Source organism: Zeus faber (genome assembly GCF_960531495.2).
Source record: "Zeus faber genome assembly, chromosome: 21".
Classification (NCBI taxonomy): Eukaryota; Metazoa; Chordata; class Actinopteri; order Zeiformes; family Zeidae; genus Zeus; species Zeus faber.
The window spans coordinates 14,573,582-14,597,286 of record NC_137208.1 but is presented as its reverse complement, the minus strand read 5'-3'; the positions used below and the strand labels follow the sequence as shown (position 1 = coordinate 14,597,286).

Genomic DNA, 23,705 nt, shown 5'->3' with positions numbered 1-23,705 from the left:
CTCCTCCATCTCGCACCGTCTTACTCATCCGTCACGTTCTCTGCGTGCGCTCTCTGTTTTAGATGTTCGCTTGTCTTACTTCCCCTTGAGCAGACAAATCCACATGAAATTGGTTTGCGCCCCTCTGTCTAAAACCGTATCACTCCAAATCATGTCCATGGGGTCTTCTTCTCTCTAGGTTAAGCCTGTTCCGTCCTAGGCGGTGTGTCTAGGGGTGTGGTTGGCAGGCTGCCATGTCCCCAAAAGCGGCCGCTTTTGTAGACAAGCGTCCCTCAAGGTGGATACAAAGCTTTGAGGGCTCCTTGAGGCACTCACGCACAACAACCTTCCGCTGTCGCGGTGACATCTTCCTCGCGGTTTGACGCCATCTTGAGCAGCAGCCATCAGCTAGAATGGATGTGCCGTAACGCACCCTTGACTTTACGATCGCATTCCACCCAGGGGAATATGGACGAAAGCGTAGGGCACAAGCTCTCACGGTCCACGTGCTCAGATTCAGTGAAATTATCCGACCACAGAGTTAGAAATGGGCGAGGAAATAAATTACGAATGGACAACAGCGTTCAATCTATTTCATTTGCATCGCAAGCATGACAAAGGGATATGTTTTGTGAGCTTTAACAATTGGATGACAAATGGCTTTATCTGAAATTATGACAAAACCAGCGCTAGTTTCACCTGCAGTTGGCTCAAATACGCAACATATGGCTGATGTCTGTTCTGGGGGCGGCGGTGGCGCAGGAGCCACCGCCATCGATGTATAAATGTTAGTGTGAATGGGTGAATGTGAGGCCCGCATTGTAAAAGCGCTTTGAGCGGTTCGCAAGATTAGAAAAGCTCGATATAAATTGCAGTCCATGTACCACGTTCTAGCTTCAGTATTGTCCACATGCCGCGCTGCTTGGAATTCTACAACATTCCTTCCCTTTTTCCCCACCATCCTTTTTAATGCATTATCGTTAACGCGCAAGGTGCAGGAAACCTCGGCCGGGACTCCCGCGGGATGAGAGATGGCCTATAACGCCAAGAGGAGTTAACCACGAGTCCCATCAAAGGCGGCGGGGCAAAGAGGAAGGGTGAATAATGGATGAGGACAGAGTGAGAAGATCCAGAGGTGGCCTGGATATCAAAGAGAGCCCGTCTGGGCGCCCCCCGTGGCTGCAAAAGAGGTCAGGACACCATGTGGACCAGAAACGACGAGAACACAAACAAACAGGTGCGTGTGCGCTCATGCACGGATGAAACAAAAAAGGCCGCAAACGCACGGCATAGAGCGACGCAACTAGGGCTGGGCGATAATGGCAAAATCAAACATAACGATTATGTTTTAACAGACACCTTTGATATATCGGGAATGACTATGTGGATATTACGACCAAACAGGGAGAGGCATTAATTGAGAACAGCGACAACAGTCTATGAAGTTTATATAGGGTTACGCCTTTACAATAACCAAAATCCCAGGTGATATGTAGTCTCATATCACAATATCAATAACTTTTCAAAAGATACAGCCCTAGTAGGTATTTACAAGCTGGATGCAACGACAAGTAATCTGACTTTATGAGAGAGAAACGGAATCCTACGAGCGAGAGAAAAGGGTACAAAGGACCGACCGAGATTTACAGGGAGAAATTGAGGGAAGGTTTCCAAAAGCGGAGCAGCGAGTAGTTCGAGAGGTTGTGGCTGTCTTAGAATAAAGGAGGAGTCCAGTTTCCCCCTGAAAATACCGAACCATACACCAACCCGGGCACTCTTAGCAGGCTTAATGAAAAAACGGTGATCATAAGAGTCAAATCTGAAATCCCCCAAATCTGAAACTAAGGACCTTAAGCTGTAGATTGGTGGTATGAGGTGGTGTGGTAGAAAGTCTGCATGTCCTCTGCACTTTGTTTTGCGTCTTTCCAGTTGGGGATCTAATTTCAGCCAGTTAAAGTAAGAGATTGACTGAGAAATTCTCCCTGATATGCATGGGGCTTGTTTTGTTTCATTCGATCCATCAACAACATCTACATATACAATAAAAACACACAGTTCTTATCAGTTTCGTTTGGAGAAAATGTTTTAAAAATACGGGAGAATCCCGGATAAGACGGCAGGGTTGACGGGTATGTAACAGTGATTTTTTTCACATTTTTTATTGGATGGCAGATGATTCCTCTGGGTGGGCAACGCCCACTCCAGCCCACTCGTGGACACGCCCCTGAACAACCAAAGTGGAGAAATAGTAACTTATACTTGGGCTGGGTGATGTATTTTTGTAGTTAATATAAGAAAATGTATATATATATATATATGTGTATATATATATATATATATATATATACTGTAATTGTTAGTTTATACAATTGATATAAAATTAAGAAATTAGGGAAACCAGCCAGAGACAGACAGGCAGAAGGAGAGGCTTGCAGCTGGTGCTCTAGTCCACAGGGTACGCGTGAAATTGTGCTGGCATCTGGCGCCACCAGATATACTGGTAATGTCTGCACAGACAGTGGGCCAGCATCAGAGAGAGGCAGAGGAGAAACTATGTGTGTGTGTGTGTGTGTGTGTGTGTGTGTGTGTGTGTGTGTGTGTGTGTGTGTGTGTGTGTGTGTGTGTGTGTGTGTGTGTGTGTGTGCGTGCGTGCGTGTGTGTGTGTGTGGGCGTGCGTGCGTGCGTGCCCAGGATACAGTAATTGAGTGAAAAAGAGAAAGTTTAGATCATAGAACGGTAGGAAGAGGAGGGCACAAAGGGTTTGTTGAGAGGGAGAAAACAGATGAGAGCTTTGAGGACTCTGCGACAGGCTGCGATCGATGGGAAGAGGGAGACAGCAAGGCAGATCTACAGTAATTAGCCTCTATCTTCACCACACCCTGGCCACATCCACTGCCAGGTAAATTAGAACAAGAAACGTCCTCGGGAATTAGAAACAGGGATTGTGTTTTCAGGAATGAGTCCATCGTACGAGAGGAAAAAGATATATATTTTAAGTGTGTGATTTGTATGTAGGTTTTAATAATTGGTTGGGGTTGTGTGTACGTGGCTGGGAGCAACATGAGCAAAATACTGTAAAGTTTGCTGAGAAAACCTTTACTTACTGCAGAAACAAATGGACGCTCGCAGCTAATTTGGCAGGAAACCGAGCCAGAACGTTCTAGATCTGGGCTGTGGGGCTGAGTCTCGGTCTAAGGGCGGGTGACTGAATCCACCAGAGAGTCAGAGGTAGGAAGAACCACGCCCTCATCAAACGCAAACGAGAGACCCGTCAAATAAGCAGACCACATCCTCAAATAAACCCTAGTCCTATATCCTCTTCAAGGAACATTCATTTTCAACCCATTAGAAGAAGTAAACTTAGCTATTGAGGTCTAGGTCAAACACCTAGAGCAAGTCAAATTATTGACTTGTATTTTTGGCCAGAAGTCTTCTTTTTCCACTGACATTTACATTTCGACTGAGGTTTTCCAAAGCAAGTGGAGGTTAGTGGCAAGCCTAGTGGCCGTTAGCTGAACTGCAGTTTAAGCACTCCCAACTTTGGTGTCAAGACCCAGCCGTAACGGTTGCCTCAGGGGCAACGCGGTTGCCCTCTACATTAACCCGAGCAACATACGGGGGATCACACGACCGGCGAGCGCCTGTGCCAACCGGAGTGACTGAGCGGAAGTGACGGGATGGACAGATGTCACATTGATAGACGTCAAATCCGAGACAATCCCTGATTAAGTTAACGATAGCAGCCGTCATTCTAATTCGACAGACACTCCCAAACGCAAGCACACATACAAGCAAACGCAGAGCATAGCTAGAAGAGACAAGCTACACTAGTGTAAAGGGAAAATCCACCAGTGTGTGCCCATGTCTACGAAACTTAACTCGAGAATATTATGGTCTGTACTGTACTGTCCGGCTGAAGTACTCTGGCCATGGAACACGTTGCCCAGCGTTCGTCCTGTGTATGTTATTTCCACTTTTTTTTTGGCAACGGTCTGTGCGCCATGTGCATGCGAACGCATGGCGTCTGTGTGGAAAAGGAGGAGGGTCTGAACAGTAGGACAAAGGGAACCGGGGCCAGCCGCGCGGCCCTGATCGCCACCTGTCGAATGGCGGGACATGAGGCCCGGGTCTCGTGATGGACGAGAGAGCTGAATCGCCCTGCACTCGGCAGAACATTTCCTCCAGGGGCCCAACGCCCTCACGCGGCTCTCCAACACCGCACCTCCCTCCCTCTCCTCTCTGTGACCATCCATCTCTTCCCACTCTGTCACTGATAAAAGCTCTCACGCACATAAGGCCATAAAATACTGTTCTCTCATGATTACTTCATCCCCTGTAATAAGAGTCAAACCCTCCGAGTGCCAGGGGTGAATGGGGGGGAGGAAAGGATGGAAGGGCATGAAGAGGCGTATGGCATGTGGAAGGATATCAGAGGCCCTAAGCAAACGCAGAAATCCAGGTTGAAAGTCGTCACAGAAATAATAGATCAGGGGGTTAGGTAGGGGTCAAGAACATTGTAGCTCCTCTATCCCACCGCCTGTGATCCCAGGTAGACAGAGCGAAACTGAAGCAGGAGTCATTTGTGTATCTATCGATGGCTATCAGCTTGTCCACCTCGTTCCACCTCATTTCTCGCTCTTCTTCAGCATCATCGCCCTCCATGTAACGTGGATCTAACGCGACTCGAGACATAAAACACCTGCTGCTTTGTTGGTTGGTGGGGGGGCGGGGGTAAAAGTCCCCCTTTTTCTTCTCTCATTCCACACATCGAGCATGGAGCTAAACATTCGTTGCAGCTGTGACTTGCACGACAGATGGTGTTCATCAAAAGTGTGAACGGGGCCTGCATTTTTAACACCTCTCCTCCGACAGCCCTCGCTTGCGAACCAGCCGTGTTCCGCAAAAACACCAAACAAGGAAAAAAAGAGGCCTAATCGTTTCTCATCCCTCGCCGATCAGTGGGAAATGAGAAAAATCAGTGCACTTCGTCGGGGTTGACACTGTAATCAATAAAGTAGTAACCACGGCAACAGGCTGCCAGGCCTAATTGGATATTTCTGGCTCTTAGCGCCGGATCGATCAAGGAAATGGAATGCCTGCCATGAATTGGTTAACTGGCCGCACTGTCATGTTTCGAGACTGGAAAATTAAAAAATATATATTTTTGCAGATTAATTCAGTTTGCCTTGTCCTGTGTAATGTGGCAGGCAATCCTTTCAGGCTACCACTCCGGCAACTCACACAAACTAAAACGCAAATGCAATGATGCCGTGGATGAAAATGTTTGGCATATCTGTTTTACTTAACCAGGTGGGCTGTGGTGTTTCAGCAGCTGTCATTGTTTATGTCATGTACAACCTTCGAACAAGGGCGGACATTTCCCAAATGAACATAGGAGGCTTTTAGCGAGCGACTCAGCTGGAAAACCACACACGGTTCAGCTTCAATAAGTGATCAACCTTAGTGATTCTGAACAATTTAAAGGTTGTATATGGATTAGGCATAAGTACAGGCAAGGCATAAAGGTCCCAGAGGGCTATTCCTGGAAGCTCAAAAACAAAAACAACAGCGATGGCATAAGCGAGAGCAAAATGACATGGAACGGCAAAAGAATAAATAAAACGAGGTCCCATCAGTTTTTTTGATCCACAGCAATCTGGGATGGTTGCATTAAATTAAATCATGTGGCAGGAAGATGCCTCCTTATATCGGATCACAATGTAGCCCAAAGCAGGGGTGTGTCCTGATGTCCTTTCTGACCTGGTTTGAGAACAACCTCAGGCACTGTGAGGTGAGGTACGCCGAAGCCAAAATCTCACAAACGGGCCTTGTGAGACAATGTCTCTTTTTATTTTTCCTTTCGTTTGATTGACAACAAAGATTGATGGAAAATTTTGAGAAAAAATAAGATTGAGAAAAAATCTTACTATGTGAAAAAAACCTTACTATGTGAAATAAATATTACTATGTGAAGGATATGTCAAAATTCCTCTTCACGTCATCATCAACGTCAACACCTCTTTCAAGCTTTTTTGGGGCCCATGACACTGTTTTTAGGCCCCAAAATTCTTGCAACAACAGCTGAACTACAGAGTTAGACAAATGTTATTTTTGTCCCGCACCACTAATTCTATGCATTGCAATAAACATTTAAACCCTTTTAGGAGCAGATTCATGCTAAGTTTGTATTAAGTAAAAAAAACAAAATAAGGACCCGTGACCCTGTAAACATACAGTATCATGTGACATCATGCAAGGTCAGGACCCCAAGGCTGAGAGGGTCTGCTTTTAGAGACACAGCAGGACTGGAAATAGGCTGTTTCATGAGTTCTTTAACTTCTTGATGCAAGCATATTCACTACACCCACCTTCAGTGCCCGGGAGCGTTTGGCCAGCAGCTTCTCGATGTCCCCGGCGGCGGTGGCCACCAGCTGTATGGCGTCGTTGGACTCCACGCTGAAGTGCGGTCTATGTTTGTGGTAGATCTGAGCCAATCACAGGACACAGGAGATGACAAGACACGTGACAAGAACAAGAGCTTGTCCCGCATCTGTTCCATACTAAAAGTATTCCCACTAATAACCGTTTTGGCCTGAGGTGTTTGGGACCTTCATCTGAGCCAAAGCACAGTGATTAAACAGGGACACTGGATGACCACTGATTAAACTGCATTGTCAGCTTACGTAACCATTCACTGTCCTATGGAATATGTTTGGGCGGAAAGAAAAGAAGAAACACAAATGCCAAACAGCCAATTATTTAGCGGCCCGGGGGGGTTTATATTGTTTGGCGTTGAGTCCGTGCGAGCCAAGCACGTGCACGTTTTGCCCTAAACCTCCAGGCTTCGGATGGATGTTTGCTTCGTTCAAGAAGTATATTTTGGGAAGTAAATATTTTTTATTATGTCAGTACTGTGACCTTAAAACGGTTCATTCAGTATTTGCACGGCCGATGTTGACATCACACAGATAGACAATTCCATGGGGAATTATGAAGGCACGAGAGGTGAAGATGAGAGATGGTGTTATGGTGCCCCTATTGATTTACGGCAGGTCAGGTCATTTGCAGATTGGTATTGATAGAAACAGTAATGGTAATTCCATAGAAATCCATAGATGAGTTGTTTAATCACAGGGAGTATATTCAGAGGATTCTTCCCGTAAAGGATATTCCATTTATCCGGAAAACTGACTCTAGTACCAGAAAAGGGGCAATTTATCGAGATGAAAGAGATGTATCTTGTGTAGGGTGCAGTAACTGCTGTTACTCAAAGTTTATACTTTGGGTATCAACATTGCTATTTAAAATGTGTGAGTGCCGTAGTCACTATGGCCATAGAATAGACCAGGAAACTGTAAAAGTTACAGCGTTACCACAAAAAGATTAGATAACAGTAATCAGTTTAGCGGTGCAGTACAGCAATACGTTTTCCCAGAGCTCTATTTTACTCATGCCCAATTCAATAGGGGGATGCGTTTTGTAATGTCCTATTGGCCCCAGTGATGGTGTGACGTTGACTTGAGTGACTTCCTCCCGAAAAGGCACGGGAAGGAAACGTGTCAAAAACCTGATATCTGTTTTTATGCACGGCGAATAACTTCTTCCACACTCTCGGATTTTTTGCATTTGTGTGTGTAATGCGCAGTCCAGTATGGTTTGACATTGATGATCCCTGAGTGTATACGCGGGCCTGGCGTAATGAGACGATGCTCCATGACGTTAATGGATCCATGGGCCGGCGATGTGTAGTGACAGCTGAAAGGGGGGAAGCGTGGACACCGACAGGAGTGGGAGCGGTTAATGCTAAAGTCGGAGGGAGGCGGCTGCACGATGACGGCCGCGCATCCAACGTCCGAGTCATAGGTATCCGGGTCTCAGTTAAAACAAAGGTCATATTTTAGTTGAGGGCTTACCTGAATTAGATTCTCTATGCCACTGGATGTGTCGGTCAACGAGATCAACTCCTTCTGCATCTGGTCCACCCATTCCTTCACCCTGCCCCAAGAAGAGACACAAGCACAGGAGTCAAGTCGACCGGCCGCTAATCCAAACTACACAGATCCAAATCGCTCCCTATCAGTGCAATTTGTGAGCCTTTTTTCCTGTATGTTAGTCAGTGGCTTAGTTCTGGAAAACAACCCACGTAATAAATGGCAGAACATTCCTGCTTTCGATTACAATATGCAAAAAAAAAAAAAAAAAAAAGTATAAATTCAGGGCCAGCATGAAATAATAATGTTTAGCCAAGTGAACTTATTTTTCTCCACATGAGTCACACATTAGCGCAAGAGTTATTCATGGTTGTCAGCATGCAAGACTGTTTGGGGTGAGAAGTTGGTTAATGTATGCTTTAGGAGATGGGACGAAGGAAAGAGAGAGTAAATGAGTAAGGGAAGGATAGAAACAGACGGAGGGATGGAGATCGTGTTCAATTTCTTTGGCTTTCTCATGCATCTTATGAGATGCAACGAAATTACTTTCACTTTGGATAAAGGCCGAGTGAATGAGGATCCAATGTAAACAGACGGTAATATCAAAACTCTAAATCAGCGTTACAGATCTAAACATGGTCGGCATATCGGCGAGGACAGGGGTCTGAATGGAATTCCCCTGATGTGACGTAAGACCACCGACACGCAATAAGAAGTAAATAGGGGAAAAAAAGAATCGAGCGCTGTGCTCAATGTGAAGTAGGGCGTGTCTTGTCAAATCTCATCTGAATAGCATCTGAATAGTGACAAATGTCCCACACTCTAAGAAGGTACACTCATTGTACCCTGGGCGTGGGTACTTGCTTGTAATGCTGTGCCTCTGGTATGGTGGATGACACACTGGGACCAAAATGGTACAAATCCGGCCTTTACAGGGTACTGCCAGCATGACCATTGTACCCCTAAAGGTGCAATGTTTTACTTTGCTTCACTCTACTGCAATTGGGCTGTTCCGACTAGGCTTGTTTTTTTGGTAGCGAATACAATCCTTCTCTCACACCTTTTGCCATTCTTAAAAGACTTTCATTGTTGATTGCAGAGCTTTGAGTCTCACTGCTCGGCCCACGACGCGTTCCGATTGGAGGCTCGTCCCTGAGCTGATCCTGTGTGCACGCATGCGTCCGTCAACACACCTGACGTAGGAATATTACCACTGATAGGCCACTGATCCGTGATCCTCTGTTTTCTCCACATACAGTACAGTGTCAGTGTCTTTTCATCTTCTCATCTTCTCATCGCAGCTCTCCATCTCAAAATGTCATCATTGCAAACTCCAACCCGTGCACCTCCGAGAGCATGGATGCTGGATGCTATTTAAGAAGGTCTGCTTAAGTGGATAAACTGTGTAGAATCGTTCTCAAATTTCATCCAAGTGCGCAAATAAATATACCTACGAATCCCCTCTTTTTCAAAAGAGGATCTTTTTGTCTGCCTAATGCTGTGCCAAATCAATCCGTCCCCCTAAGCTCCTGTAAAACATTTACGCAAAGAAATAACTTTAGAGCAGGGGATGAAATATACATGACGGACTCCATAAAGAAAATTAACCTTCCCCCCCCGGGCAGCCTCTTGAGCTGCTGTGGGGCCCTTTGACATATGAACCCTATCTAGGTTATCTTATTTAAAAAACACAGTGCTAATGCGGGCGGGCTGAGCTGGCCCTATAACACACACATACAGCATTTAGCCTTTTTAAAAACTCAACGGCTTCAGGTGCAGGGAGCAGATATTGCCGTACGGCCGCATTGAAAGCACATTTGTCTTTCTCCTCACTATCTTAATTTAAAATACACACCACGCTCAACGCGTGCTCCCTCCCCTTCACACACACTTCACACGGTTACACACAGAAAGAAGACGGCAGGACAAAACACCGAACCTTGGAGCTGTAGAACAATGGCTTTGTTCCAAACAGTAACATAGCGCTGCTGTAACACCGGGGTCAAGGTGAGGTCTTTCTAATTGTTCAGTGTGTGTGTGTGTGTGTGTGTGTGTGTGTGTGTGTGTGTGTGTGTGTGTGTGTGTGTGTGTGTGTGTGTGTGTGTCTGTGTGTTGGGCCTGTTATGAGCGAGCCGTGTCAGAATGAGTGCAGATGGCCCTCAACAAGAAAAGGTGGAGGGTTACAACAGGTGGTAGATGAATAGAGCGTGGATGTACAGTATGTGGATATGTGTGTGTGTGTGTGTGTGTGTGTGTGTGTGTGTGTGTGTGTGTGTGTGTGTGTGTGTGTGTGTGTGTGTGTGTGTGTGAGTGGGGCGGGTGTGTGAATGGATGCATGCCTGTACGTTTTGAAAAAGAGCTTAACATTTAATAGTGCATGCTCATAATACACTTAAAGAGCGATGTTAAGATAGCAATCTATTCTATCACTCTCCATGGAAATGCAAGGAAAATATACCTAATATATGGATCTAAAATAACTGCTGAATGCAGAGCAAAGTTTTTCCATATAATTGCTACATCAAGCTTCTAGGAATGGAAAACCCTGAAGGGGTTCCCTTGTCAAGCTTTTTTCCATGAGCTTTGCGGAAGGGTTCAAATTCCCTGATTAATTTGAGAACTCCCATTAATTCCCCATTGTCTGAGAGACCAAGCTTTTTCCTGTACTTAGCCGTATCTGGAGAAACCCTGAGTTGCACCAGCTATTAAATAGTTGTTGCAGAACTACTAGTGTAATTATGGTACCATCTACATCACTCTAGATAGACAGGCGGATAGAAATAGATGGAAAACTTTTTCAATAGGTGTGTGGATAATTGGCACAATGTGCAACATGATACATAGATTTCTCCCGATATTAAGGTGCAGTGTGTACAATTTAGCTAACGGACTTGGCAGAAATGGAATATAATATTCATAAGTATGTTTTAAATACTGGATGATCCCATGTAAATAAGAATCGTGTTTCCGTTACCTTACAAGGAGACGTTTATCTACATGGGCGCGCCCCTTCCACAGAGGCTCCACTGTCATGGGGGGGGTTGGGTCCTCTATCCAATAGTTTCATAGTAGTAGTAGTTTTGGGCCCTGAGATCCTACTATCATTATTGCACATAATATATTTATAATGATGCCAAACTCTTCACTCAAGCTGCTTTGGATACTGGATAATCAGGTCCGGACATTATCCTGAGTTGCCCTTTCACACAATTAGCACACAACTGGAGATTGTCCATGTCATACGCGTTTACACCTACTGGAAGCACTCAGTTTGGTTTAGTTGAGGGGCGGAGCCTGGGTAGAGCGTGCAGGAGGCAATAACACTGCAGAGTTTAACAGCACACCCAAGATGGCGGACGTGGCTACCTACTGATCAGCAATTGTGACTTCTTTTGCATTGAAACTCCACGTATTTGGACGTATCCGCAACACAAACAAAAGAGTGGAAAGCAATATAAAGGAAAGCAGTACGCAGCAGCTATGCTCCGTACACGATAATCCACAAAAAGATAGGTAGGACAGATAAGAACTGTCGTCATCAACACGCGACACGCCCGCTCACTCAGTGTGAATGCTCGGGATAATCACCTGCTCTGTTCACACATACCATTCAATCAGACAATACACAGACTTTGTACTAGGGTGCTGGCCGTGAAAAGTCTGGCTAATGTCCGGTCCAAATGATTCTGACATTTGCGTTCACACATACAGCTCCTCCGGGTTAATTTCAGGGTTGCAGTGCATGTGTGAAAGCAGCTTAGATCACACACCATGGGGGAAAAACAAAAACGTCAGCGATCTTTTTTGAAAAAAAACAAGTCCCTTAAAGACACACGCTAAAATGCAAACCCCCTCATTAGTCACTTCCACAAAAACAACTCTTTCTTTCATCTGGGAAACTCCGGGTCGTATGATTTCCTTAAAAGCGAGGTGACGAAAAGCTGCTTGTTTGGTTAGGACTAAGCCGCGGAGCCAGGCCGCGGGAACAAGGCTCCAAAAAAGGGAAAAGCGCACAACAACAAAAACTTGTTTGGGTTTCTGGCTGGAAACTTGGAGCGAGGAGGCGGAACAATGCGATAGGATCACGATCCCCTCCCCTTCTGTGTTCCTACCCTCCCTTGTTCTCCCTCTCTCTCTCTCTCTCTCTCTCTCAGGGGAAACTGGAGAGCAGAGCTTAATGGGAAGGAAGGAAGCCCCAAAATGACTGGTGAGCCGGCTCCAGCCATCGCTCGCACACTGCGGGGCTGAAAATGAGTGGAGCCATGTGGAACTCAGCTGAGTGTGAGACCTGCCGGCAGCCTACGTCTCTCTCTCTCTTTCTCTCTCTCTCTCTCTCTCTCTCTCTCATATCACACACTCATCAAGTTGAAGGTTTGGGTCCTTTTTTCCGCCTGGAATCATATGAAAGGCGGCTGCTTCCAGCCCCAATTGTCCGGATCGGTCAAGTGCCGCACGGCGCCAGATCAATGTGGGTTCACTGACCATGGGGAGGCTTCAGGCTCCGCATGCGGTTAGAAGTTTGGATGAGCACGATCATCTGTTGGAGGGGCTCTGAAGTTCAAGAGGTGACATCAAATAACGAGAGGGGGAAAGTAACAAAGTACTATGTTATTGGGCGTAAGTACATTTTTCAAGTATTCATGGTTCAAGATTCCCTATTGATAAAGGTGCGGCATACACGGCAGTATATACAACGTGAATTATTTTTACTTAAGCAAGTTCCGCTTCTGACTGCACTTCAAAGCAAATATTTAAACATGGCTCACAATGACCGGTGGTCCAAACTTAACTTCACTGCTACCTTTCTAACAGCATTCTAGATGCGCTTAAATTAAAGGTCTGACTACTTATTCTGCCACAGAAAGGGACAGCATATCGAGTCAAATCCGACCAAATTCCTATCGTGTTCCCACCGAAAAAAACCCACAAAACTGAAACCCAAGAAACGCTTCACTGCACTGACAGTGCACCAGTGGGCGTGTGCACGTTTATCAGATCTATTTTAGTCGAGTCCCAGACTTGACTGGTGAACATGTGTCTTAATTTGTATATGACCCCTTTGACCTCGTGCACGGCTGCTATTGGCTCAAGTGAGTACCCCCCGCTGCCCCCACCCCAACCCTCCATCCCTCTAATGGCTGTAAAAGAAGCTTCCTCCCTCAGGACAGCGGTCACGTGTGTGTGTGTGTGTGTGTGTGTGTGTGTGTGTGTGTGTGTGTCTGTGATCAGAGCACTCGGTCTTGTGGAGGCCAGCGAGGGGTTGCCAGGGGTCAAAGGTTACCAGGACAGGTGCAGCTCATTTACAAAAACACCCTCAAAGTAATGAAGTGGGCGTGGCCCGAACCTGCACACGTGCACACAAAAGTGCGTGAGCGCTTACGCATCGCGTAGGTGCACGCTTGTGTACGTGCACGCGTTTGAGTATTATACAACCCACCCTCTTAAGTGCTCGGAGTCTAGGACCAAGCCTTACTTTACCGGATGCATTATGGGGGACGTCGGCGGTTAGTGTGAGCGCACCAGGAGGACGAGGACGCTAAGAGGGGTAAAAGAGTAGTCTGGTGATTCTTTAAGCACCGCCCGACACTAAAATATGTTAACAGCAACGGCTACGACTGAAGAGCTCAATTTACCGCACATGTGGCTCATAAAACTGTTGCCGGTGCAGTCTAGCGTATGAGCAACGATCGAGGGGATAATGTTCCGGTCATGGTTGGAAATCGGTGATCTCCAGTTGCAAATTGAACATGTTTTTTTAAACTTCTTTTGCTCAATTCTTGTAACTTGCTACCCCCCCCGAAAAGGTCAAGCACGTATACGCTACTGAACCTCAAACTTTACCAATGTTACAAGAACTACCACTACTGCCATCATCAAAGTAGGCAACCCAGACTTATCCAGTGAGGTTTTTTTTCTTCCCCCCAATTTTGTGTATCTGCGTTAGATCAAATTAATGAATGTTGCATGAAATCATCTCAACCTTGAAGTGCTGAAGTGTGATCTTGACCAAGCTCACGGCCATGTTACGAAGGACGTCTGCGTCTGGCTCTAAAAGGCCAGACGCAGACGTAGCCAGTTCTTGGCAGGGATGTAAATTCAGTCCCTTTCACTGTCCACTGAAACTAAGGGTGGAATACCTTTTCACATTGTGAAGTTTTAGAGAGCATGGGGTTATTAAAGACCCTCCACATCATCAGGGATGGCTGAACACCCCCCCTCCTTCTCCCAAGGGTTCATCTAGTCTATGTTGAGCCGAAAGACCCCATTCCTTCCTGGGTTCTAGATAATTTCTTCCTTCCTTGGATCTTTTGAATCCTATATCTGGCTGGTGACGGAACACCATGGGCCCTCTGACATTCTTAGTCCCCGGGGGCCCCGTGTATCACTGAAAACGGCTTCCCAGCGGCGGCTTCAGGGGCCCGGCCCGCTCAGGGACAAGCTGCCGCACAAATCAAGAGCTCAATAACCAATCTCTGGCTTTCCACCCCAGCGCACATTCCCTTGTAAACATCCCCCCGTGTTTTGACACCGGGAGCGCCGTCTGCGAATCCGCATTTGATCTCTTAATACCGTCAAACTCGTCAGGGGCGGCTGGAAAGCGTCTGACGGCACACACCGCTTCTCTCTTTCATTGTCCTAAAATACCACAGAGACACTTTTGGGAGCTGCTCGGCTTCCCTCCTCTAATACCTGTAATTTTGTGCTTTCAATGTGTTACGAGGGAGAGCGAGAGAGAGAGAGAGAGAGAGAGAGAGAGAGAGAGAGAGAGAAGGGCGACTTGACAGAGACATGTGGAGGTTTGAGGACAGCGACTGGAATGTAATTGCACCACTGGGGGATCGCTAATAAGGGCTCTTACTGTAGAGCAAAGCATATGATCGCCCCGTGGAATATAAACTGCCACTCTCCGTTCATCCAGCCTCCCTACCCGTGTCTTACCTTTATGGCTTTTGTTCTATTTGTTATCCATTCGGTTCATTCCGACTTTGCTTCCCCGCTTACTTTCTTCCACTCTTTTAAATACCATGAATTTTGAAATTAGTTAATCGTGTCACCTTGAGCATGTTGTACATTCTTGTACATTCTTTCCGTTCGCCGTTTCCTTCACGTTTTCCCCTTTTATCACTGTAGTACTGTAGAACAGCCATTACAGATGGCAATTATCCTTACCTGCCATGAACACACAAACGTTTGAAACCTTTCATTTCGAATGTCAGAAAATCTCTCGCTTCCTCCCCTTTCTCCTCCGCCTCCGCCTCCACTGCTTCAGATGAGAGATGATATTCGCTTCTTTGCTGAGGTCAATAACGCCATAATTGTGGGCTTTCTAAATGTCTGGTGGCCTCATTACCCTCCACGGCGAGGCCTTATTGATGATTCTCCCCCTCAACTATCATTTTCTTCTTAGCGACAGTATTTTCACACTGCCCCCCTTCCGCCTCCGCCGTCTGGATCCAAGGACCCCTGTTAACGTGAGACTCTTGGCAACGGCATTTGCCTCACCGCATCAAGCACTTCAGCTGTAACGTTACGATGCATTAGAGTTCAAAAATAGCTGACTGGACAGTCCATGACATCATTCTCCAGTAATAGGGCGGAGGTGGTGGTCCGCCTTTGCGTCCAGATAGCAGATGTGGGCTACAGAAGACTCTCTTTACCCATCATGCTTCGCAAAGCCTCTGATCCACCACGTGGATCGGAGGGGAGACAAAGCCGAACCAAATCAATAGCACAGGTACAACACGGGGTGGAGAGTCACAACGAAACACGCAAATACATCCACTACTTTTGTAGAAATGTTCCCTGGGTACGGCCCCAGGATCCAGTGACTGATGGACAGTTACTGATGGACTATTTTTGTATGAGATTTTTGATCTGCAGCTTGTTGGATGGAACGTTAGACTGAGATGCAGTTTCCCGTTGGAAAGTAACAAGTCAACAAAGCAATGGAATGTAAAAAACGGTTTGATACGTTTTGATACAATTTTCCCATCCTAACAAAAGAAAGGGTCCACTATAGGGCTGGACGATACGGCCAAAAATGTTATCACAATATGTTTTTTTATATTAATCGATTTCGATAATTATCTTGATATATATTGAATAATAATAATAATAACAATATTGCTTAATTTACAGTTTTAAGTGTATTCTAATGGAATTACCTTAATTAAAAAGATAAATGAATAATATATAAATATATCAAGGCTGCAGATATTCCTCTATTATCGCATTCAAATTTGTATGCTTTTTATTTGTAATATTCAAATTGATCAAATTCTGAATGTTCAAATTTAGTAGGGGGGGGGCTTACGCACAGTTCGCCAGCGCCAATCAGAGCGATATTTTCTCCAAACGAAGCAAATAAAAACTTGACATGTATTTAATTTACTCAGTTTCCAGCTGCCGCAGATTGCAGATCGCTCCTGAAGAAATCCCGCCCGCGTTCACACGGCCCGCTGCGGTCCGCGAGCCAGTCGTTGGGAACCTCTGCTGTAAAGGAGAGTCTGTCCGTGATGTTCGGGTTTATCTTCCACTTTCATTGCCACATCAGTTAAATTACTGGACAATCTGGTCAAAGACGCCCTTTCCCTTGTGCTCACAGTGAAACGCTGGAGGAGAGTCTCCCCACAGTTACAGGATCATTTCTCTCTAATGTGCGTTCACTGTGCAACAAACTGGATTAATTTATATTGACTGTATTGCTCATCACATGTGGATTGATTCGCTGACGTAAGCCAAGCACCGGCGCTCCTGCTGTACAATTGGCTGTCTGTGTCACATGTTTGTTTCTCCGCTGTACCATTAGCTGTCAATGTTGTCTTTGTAGGTAGAGGAAAACAGACTACTGTATAGAAAATAAATCTCATAAATGTATCATCATTATCGTGCAAGATTTTATCGTTAAAATTATCGAGATCGTTTTATCGCTCTACTCCAATAATAACCCACCTATTCACAATACAAGCTGGGGCAGAGGTGATCAGCACATTCGGGACATTAGCACAACTTATGGCGACTTTAAGAGGAGGTCTTGGGTTTCCGCCCTACCGGCGACCACTGACATTGAATTCCTAAATTCCTCAACTCTTGTGTACCACCAATGGAAATGTCCAGATAAATACTAACAATCATTCCAATGTCTTTGACATTGCACCATGCAAAGAAATATAGTTTAGTCTTTGCTTTGATCATTATGCTGCTGGGTTAATACTTGTCTACTTTAAAGGAACTGTATTTCTCGGGAATTAAATGTTTATTTATTCAAATGAATAAATTATTTATTAACCTTGGTTTCCTTTTATTATATTGCTCTCACTGAGGTTTACTAAAAGCGATAAGCCACCCTGGGCCATTGCTTTTATTTGTGCACTACATAAAAACAACGCCCCTTAGCCATGGTTTAATCACTGAAACATTATTTTGACTCCTGTTTTAATGGATGTTGTGATGTGAGGTAAGATATCTTCTGGAATTTGAGTAATCATGTTGTGCTCAAGCGTCAATGTTTTCTTTTCCCGGTCTTCCTGCTCCCATTAGAGTAAACACATCCAACTTCATTATCATATTAGACTTCTCAAACTGAATCAAATGAACGATGAAAGCTTCTACCTGCTTGGTCAATTTAAAGACGCAAAAACACCACCACAAATATTTTCACATACCCAATATCGAGGTGACTGTGATTTAAATGTCACAGTAGCTCAATATATTTAGACCCCAAGGCAGAAGCAGATTTCCCACTAAGGATCAATATGAAGGTCAAACAAAAGTTAATCAAGGGTCCTTTGTGTACATTTTTACAGCCAATGTGAAACTGCCCCAAAGGGTAAGGTGTCACCGTTGCCTGCTGACACCATGGGTTGGAAGCAGCCGGGACCGGCCTCCTGTCCCCCCCCTAGTCCACGCGTAGGCAAGTCCCCACTTTCTAAATCAAGTCACCACAGCACATCCTGACAGCGCCAACAGTTCCCAATGTATCACCTCTCTGCTCATGCGTCTGGACACATTAAAGTGCATGAAACAGAATTGTTGTGGCACCTGCAGGTGTGGAGGTTGACTGCGAAAACTGCTTCAGAGGCTCCAGCACGGTACAATGCAAGGCAGTTGCACGAGAAAAAGACTCAACGACTCACAATTGCCCAGAAAATAACGTTTGGTGAGAAGCACAGGAAAGGTGTGTAGGCACAATTAAAAGACATCAAAGAAGCCTGGTGTCACAACTCACAACTTCATGCAATATACATAGCGGAATGAGCCGGAATGAGGGCTAAATGTCTAATTAGTGTTAATCTTACCTCCTACACAGGTTGGCTAGCGTAAGTTCTGGACTGGACTGGATGAGCCATCATACCCTGTTATTATTATCATTACTGTGTGTCTGGCCAAATATTTTGACCACTTGGCCACTTAGTAGGTGTGACATTAAGGTAACATGGATGATGAAAAAACATCCCAGATTCCAACCACAATGATGTAAAATATCAATATTCCAGTAGATACAAGCTTGGTCACTGGTCAGGTATCTTCAGAATAGTATCTCAAAATAATAATCGAAATAAACGTCTCCATATGCGTGCCTATGCGAAAATATCATTTCATTATGACATTTATCTTCTTGCTCAACTGCCCAGCATAATATGTTTCATGTAACTATTTGCACTGATTCCAGAATGGCAGTAAAAACTAGACTTGATTTATGGGAGGAATCCTGTAACATACACAGATGTACTTCCTGTACTGGACACGAAACACAGCTGTTAACTATTCCCGTTACCCAGGCAACAGAGCAATGGAAAATTCCAAGGAAGTTCTCTGCTCCACAGAATCATGGGGTAGTAGCGCTGTGTAGTACTCTGTGATCCTCCGAAACAACTTGCACAAGCAGAAGCAAATCTTTCTCTTCCCCTTGAGGAACTTGCAAAGAGACACCTAAACCAGACACTGATGCAACATTCGGAGACCAGGCGTAGACCGCAAACCTTCAGTGAGGGATCGTGGGGGAGATTCATAGGAAGGAGGGACAGCTTAACGCAGAGCAAAAATATCCAAGGCAACAGTCAACAGCTACCCTGTGTCCAAACCTGGGCCTGTGTCTGGACAGCCAACCCCAACCGCCCTCCCAAACGACAGTGGCTTGCCTTAATATAGCCATGTCGAAAGACTCAGGGAAAAGCCAGGAGAGGGAAGGCGACAGAAAGGAAGGAGAGAGGCAGATGAGATGGAGAGGGCTGAGAACGGATAGGCGGAGGAGTTGGAAAAGCAGTGAGCGAAAGTGCAGGGCGACGGAACGCCAGAAAGAAAGGCAAAAAACAAGAGGTGTGAGGCTTGCCATCAGACATGAGCCCTGGGCGTGGACCGCGCACTGTGGCACCCTTTGCCTACTTGTGTACATGTGAGTTACAGATATAGGCCCCCAGCTGCTTGACTCAGACAGTGAGAGCATGCCTCCGGAAATATACCTGCTAGCACCAGCTCCCACGTGGCCCTAAGGTGTAGATCGCAGCCACGGAAAACCCAAGGCATTTTTAAATTGGCCACATCAGCATCTACCATATGTCCTTATTCCCCCTTGAGTCATATCCTTCAAACCGTCCCACATCACACATTGCCTCCAATGGAAATTACATTTCACCCTTGAATCGAAGTGCACAGGCCGAGATGGACATTTGCATACAGTACTGGATTGTGACACATATTACATGTGACAATATAAGTCAATCCACTACTATCATTTAACCTGGCAAAGCCCAAATCTGAAATAAGTGGAAGAGATGAGCTCAGCTGGCCGAAATGGATCCAAATGTGACCAAATTCCCAGCTCTATTAACACATTATACATCCAACAAGACTGAGAATATAAACAATAGGACACATTTACAGTGCAAATGTAGTCTTTCAAAGAGAGTTAAAATTGGCTGTAATAATACACCCAGGGGCTTTACATGGCTAAATGAGTATGGTCACAGTACGTCCTCTAGTAGACCCTCAACAAAATGTTCATGACAGGCCCCGTGTGAGTCTATAATGCATTGAAATCCACTGTGACAAAGTCAAGAGGCTCATGTGTTCACGTGTTATGGCTTCGGCCAGTCCCGTCCAGCACCGGACCAGTTTCCTAACGCACCCGAGCGGCAACATCTGCTTTCACCACCTCCATCCTTCATTTTTGTTCGCAAGTTTTTACTAAATGTTGAGATGGCACGACCCTTCTTCCTCAGTGTTTTCTTCCTTTTTTTTAAATCAACAATAGCATTGAGCTATCAAATGCCTGTTTAATGTCATGCTCCCGTGACTCAGACCCGTAAAGCCTCTCTCACCGCTCAAATCTCCCCCCATGTTGGTCTTCGTGCAGATGGAGCGCCTCCTCACATTATGCCCACTGATCGCCACAGACAAGGCCGGGGAACGCGAAAAGCATGGCTCTTTAGCTGGTTGAGCATGAAATCTCGTTAGCCTTCAAAAAAAGGAAGAAGCAAAAGCACGAGGGGGTAAGGAGAGGAGGGCGACAGAAACTGCGGAAAAAACGGGAGAACCGAGAGAGAGGCAAAGAGAGAGAGAGATGGGGAGAGCTGGTGTTTGTGTGCATTCCTGGGTGACGAGGGCGAAAGCCAAAAACAAGCATATGATGGAAGTCTGAAATTTGGAATGGTATGGCGGGACTCAACACGAGGCGTCGCAAAGGTCTGGACACGCTCGGAGTACCGGCTGTGAAACCATTTTTCTGATAAAAGCCTCTATTGCTTATTGGCCAGTAGATGCATTAGCGGGTTTATTTCTACCATGTTAAAACTGTGTAAGATAAACGCTCAAGCCATCATGTGGGCCAACACAGACATCAAATGCAGCAAAAAAGGACAACAATGCTCTGAGGTTTCCTTCAGATGGCTTTCTTCAAAAGTACAAATGCAGCACAATGGCCGTGTGCCCAATGCTCTTGTAAATCAGCATTTGGTTGACACACGAGGTTGAGGAGGCCAAGGGGTCCGGACATAAGAGCATGTTATTTCTTTTCAACCGTCATCTTTCTCTCTCTTTCTTTTTTTTTTTTAACAATCCATCCCCGCTCTCCGGCTGTGTGGGATGGCGCGAGGACCTCGGGCTCAATCTGCGACATCAGACTTTGCATTTCAGCGGCCGCGACGTTAATCATCTGGCTCCGAGCGATGGAGAAGAAGAGCGGAGAGAGCGAACGGAGAGAACGACTCGGGTGGGAAGGAGATGGACGGGGGGCGAGCAAGAGAGAAAGAGGGGAGGATTGGAGAAGTGATGCTGGAACCGGAACCCCAGGGTCACTCTTCCGGCCAATATGGGTGAAGAGTAGGAAGAAAGAAAGAAAGAAAGAAAGAAAGGAAGAAAACAAAAAATAACATGTCTCCGCTGTGTCGGTTTATGCATTTGTTGGCAGTTGAATGAAGTTGCGAACGACAGATTGTTCATGTTGCTGGATTTCCCGGAGGAAGAGAAGGCCGGGGGCGCTCTCTCCGTCCGTCTAGTTTCTATGCTCCTCTCTGCGATCTTCACCTTGAGGAGTCAAGACCCAGCCTGTCACTCAAAATGACTGTCAAAATACTTACACAAGACTCACTGCCGCAGCGGAGCACAGATCAATGGCGAGATTGAGGGGTAACGTCGGCCATTTTGGGTGAATAGTCCACAGCCTTTTAGATAGCAATTTTTGGAGGAACACATTGAGCCACACCTCCATGGTGTAGACAGCGTTAAAAATAATGGCTTGTCACACAATTAAAGGGCCTTTCTATGTACGAGAGCTCAACCTAACGTCACATGTTTTTATTGTAGTTTACTCTTGCCGTGTTAAAACAACCACAGGATGGAACGGAAGTCCTAATTAATGAATTCTGTTTCGTGTGTCAGGTTCCCCGCCACACCACCTCCCCCCATACCACACCCTACCCGAAGATATCACATCCACTTTGTGTCAGTGAACGTGGGTTTTCCAGATCAACCAACGCGCCTGTGTGAATCAGATGCAGACAATCTGCGGATCGATTCACTTAGTGCCCATGAAATATATGGATAGGGCAGGTCAGTCAGCGAGTCTGACATCATCGTACTCGGCCATTAGGCTGAGTGCCATCATGGCTCACAGGCGTTCAAGGCTGCGTTCAAAACCAAAACAGGTTGTTCAGCTCAGATAGAGCCACTGAATGCATGCAAAACCTGCTGGATGCATGATACTGTACCACAAGGGGAATGCTGTGCTATATAAGGGTCTATAAGCACCAAAGCTTTTCCTTTCGTAACCATGATATGGAGCCAAGACAATTTCAATAGGCGAATGTCATATTCAAGGCAGAAACCATGATTCCTCTCGATCACCGTGCAGAGACCAGGGAGGGTTAATGGGCCCTGTTCATCTCGTGGGCACAATACAAGCCTATACAATTTTAAAATTGGGAAAAAAATGTAAAAACAGATAGATGTCATTCCATGTGAGATCGATCACACCATTAAGTCAAACTACAGGCAAACAAACATGAGGGTCCGATGCACAACATAGCACTGAATTGCTGATGTGCAGTAATAATATCACAACAATGAAGTGCGGTGGTGCAGAGTGGTGTGCAAAAAAACCCCAAAACTGTTTTCCTTGCTGGAGTCACATGCCACACACCCATAGACTAGTCAACCAACCAGCTATTTCAATATAGTTTCAACATCCTATCTTAATCCACAACCAGAGTGATTTAATGACTCCAATAAGGGTGGTGGCACAGGATAAATCTCTTAACGGCTAAATGGGATGTGTGCCCTAAAGTAAAAATGTGTATTTTCTATGTAAATAGGACATCTGACCTGTTGCCTCTAACCATGAAGCAAAGTCAGATTATCAGATGATTATCAGAGACAAAAAGAAAAAAAAGTAAAATAAAATAAATGAAGAGACATGGCACAGCACTGTAAATGATCTAATTGGATTAATGGGTTGGTTAGATGGGTGGCTGCATGGATGGATACATACTTTAATCATCCCTGGAGGGGAACCGCGGTGTAACGGCAATATGTAATCAACAAAAAAAATAATAATAATTAAAAAAAAATGGCAATATACAAAAGCACTAAAAACGAACACACACATATATATAAAGGGCGATGTACATTAAGCAAAACAAAACAAAAAAATAGGGAAATCGGGCTGCATATATTAAACCTAAAAACAACAACAATAGAGACCCGTATCAACAGTTGGGACTATACTGTGATTAGATCGAAGAGCAGTTGGACGATAGGTGTGTACTTTTGGTTTTGGGGCGCGCAGCGCACGGACTTTCCAAAGTGTAGTGTAGTAGTACTGTGGCGTACTACTCACAGGAGCGCGGAGGGGAACTGCCCGGTGGAGACCGACGAGATGGACGACACCAGTAACAGGCTGATTGAAAAAAAAGTGTAGGTATCCATGGTTTTACAGCGTATTTCCACACCCACGAAAAGCAATCGTAGCAAATTAGAGACTTGGATCCCCCCCCCCCACCCCCTCCGCCCCCGGCCTCCCAAAAAAAAAAAAAAAAAAAAACCCAAAAAGAAGGTGGAAGACGCGCGGATCCACCCGGAGCGCGGTGCGTGTCCGGACCCCGCTCCCCTCACATCCCCATCGGCGCGAGTTTGGGAAAGAAAACCCCCGATTGCGCCTCCCTCCCTGCGGTTAGATCGCCCCCTACTCCCGCCACGACTGCTTGTGTCTCCGGCAAATGAGTTGCGGCGGAGCCCGAGCCTCAGATCGCGGCCAGCGCTGCGAGTCTGAGTGTCCTCCTGACGAGCGCGGATCGGTTT

At 45.7% G+C, this 23,705-nt stretch overlaps 1 protein-coding gene across 1 annotated transcript in view; it reads right to left on the bottom strand.

Moving 5' to 3' along the window:
- LOC307246486 (voltage-dependent calcium channel subunit alpha-2/delta-1-like) overlaps positions 1-23,381 on the bottom strand; it is a 93,349-nt gene extending 69,968 nt beyond the window's left edge. Inside the window, exons 1-3 of the mRNA XM_080022421.1 lie at positions 23,245-23,381; positions 7,893-7,974; positions 6,348-6,464 (exon numbers count right to left, since the gene is read on the bottom strand). Of these exons, the coding sequence (XP_079878547.1) occupies positions 6,348-6,464; positions 7,893-7,974; positions 23,245-23,333 (288 nt within the window). The 5' untranslated portion in view covers positions 23,334-23,381. The remainder of the gene's footprint in view (positions 1-6,347; positions 6,465-7,892; positions 7,975-23,244) is intronic.
- Positions 23,382-23,705: the final 324 nt, after the last annotated feature.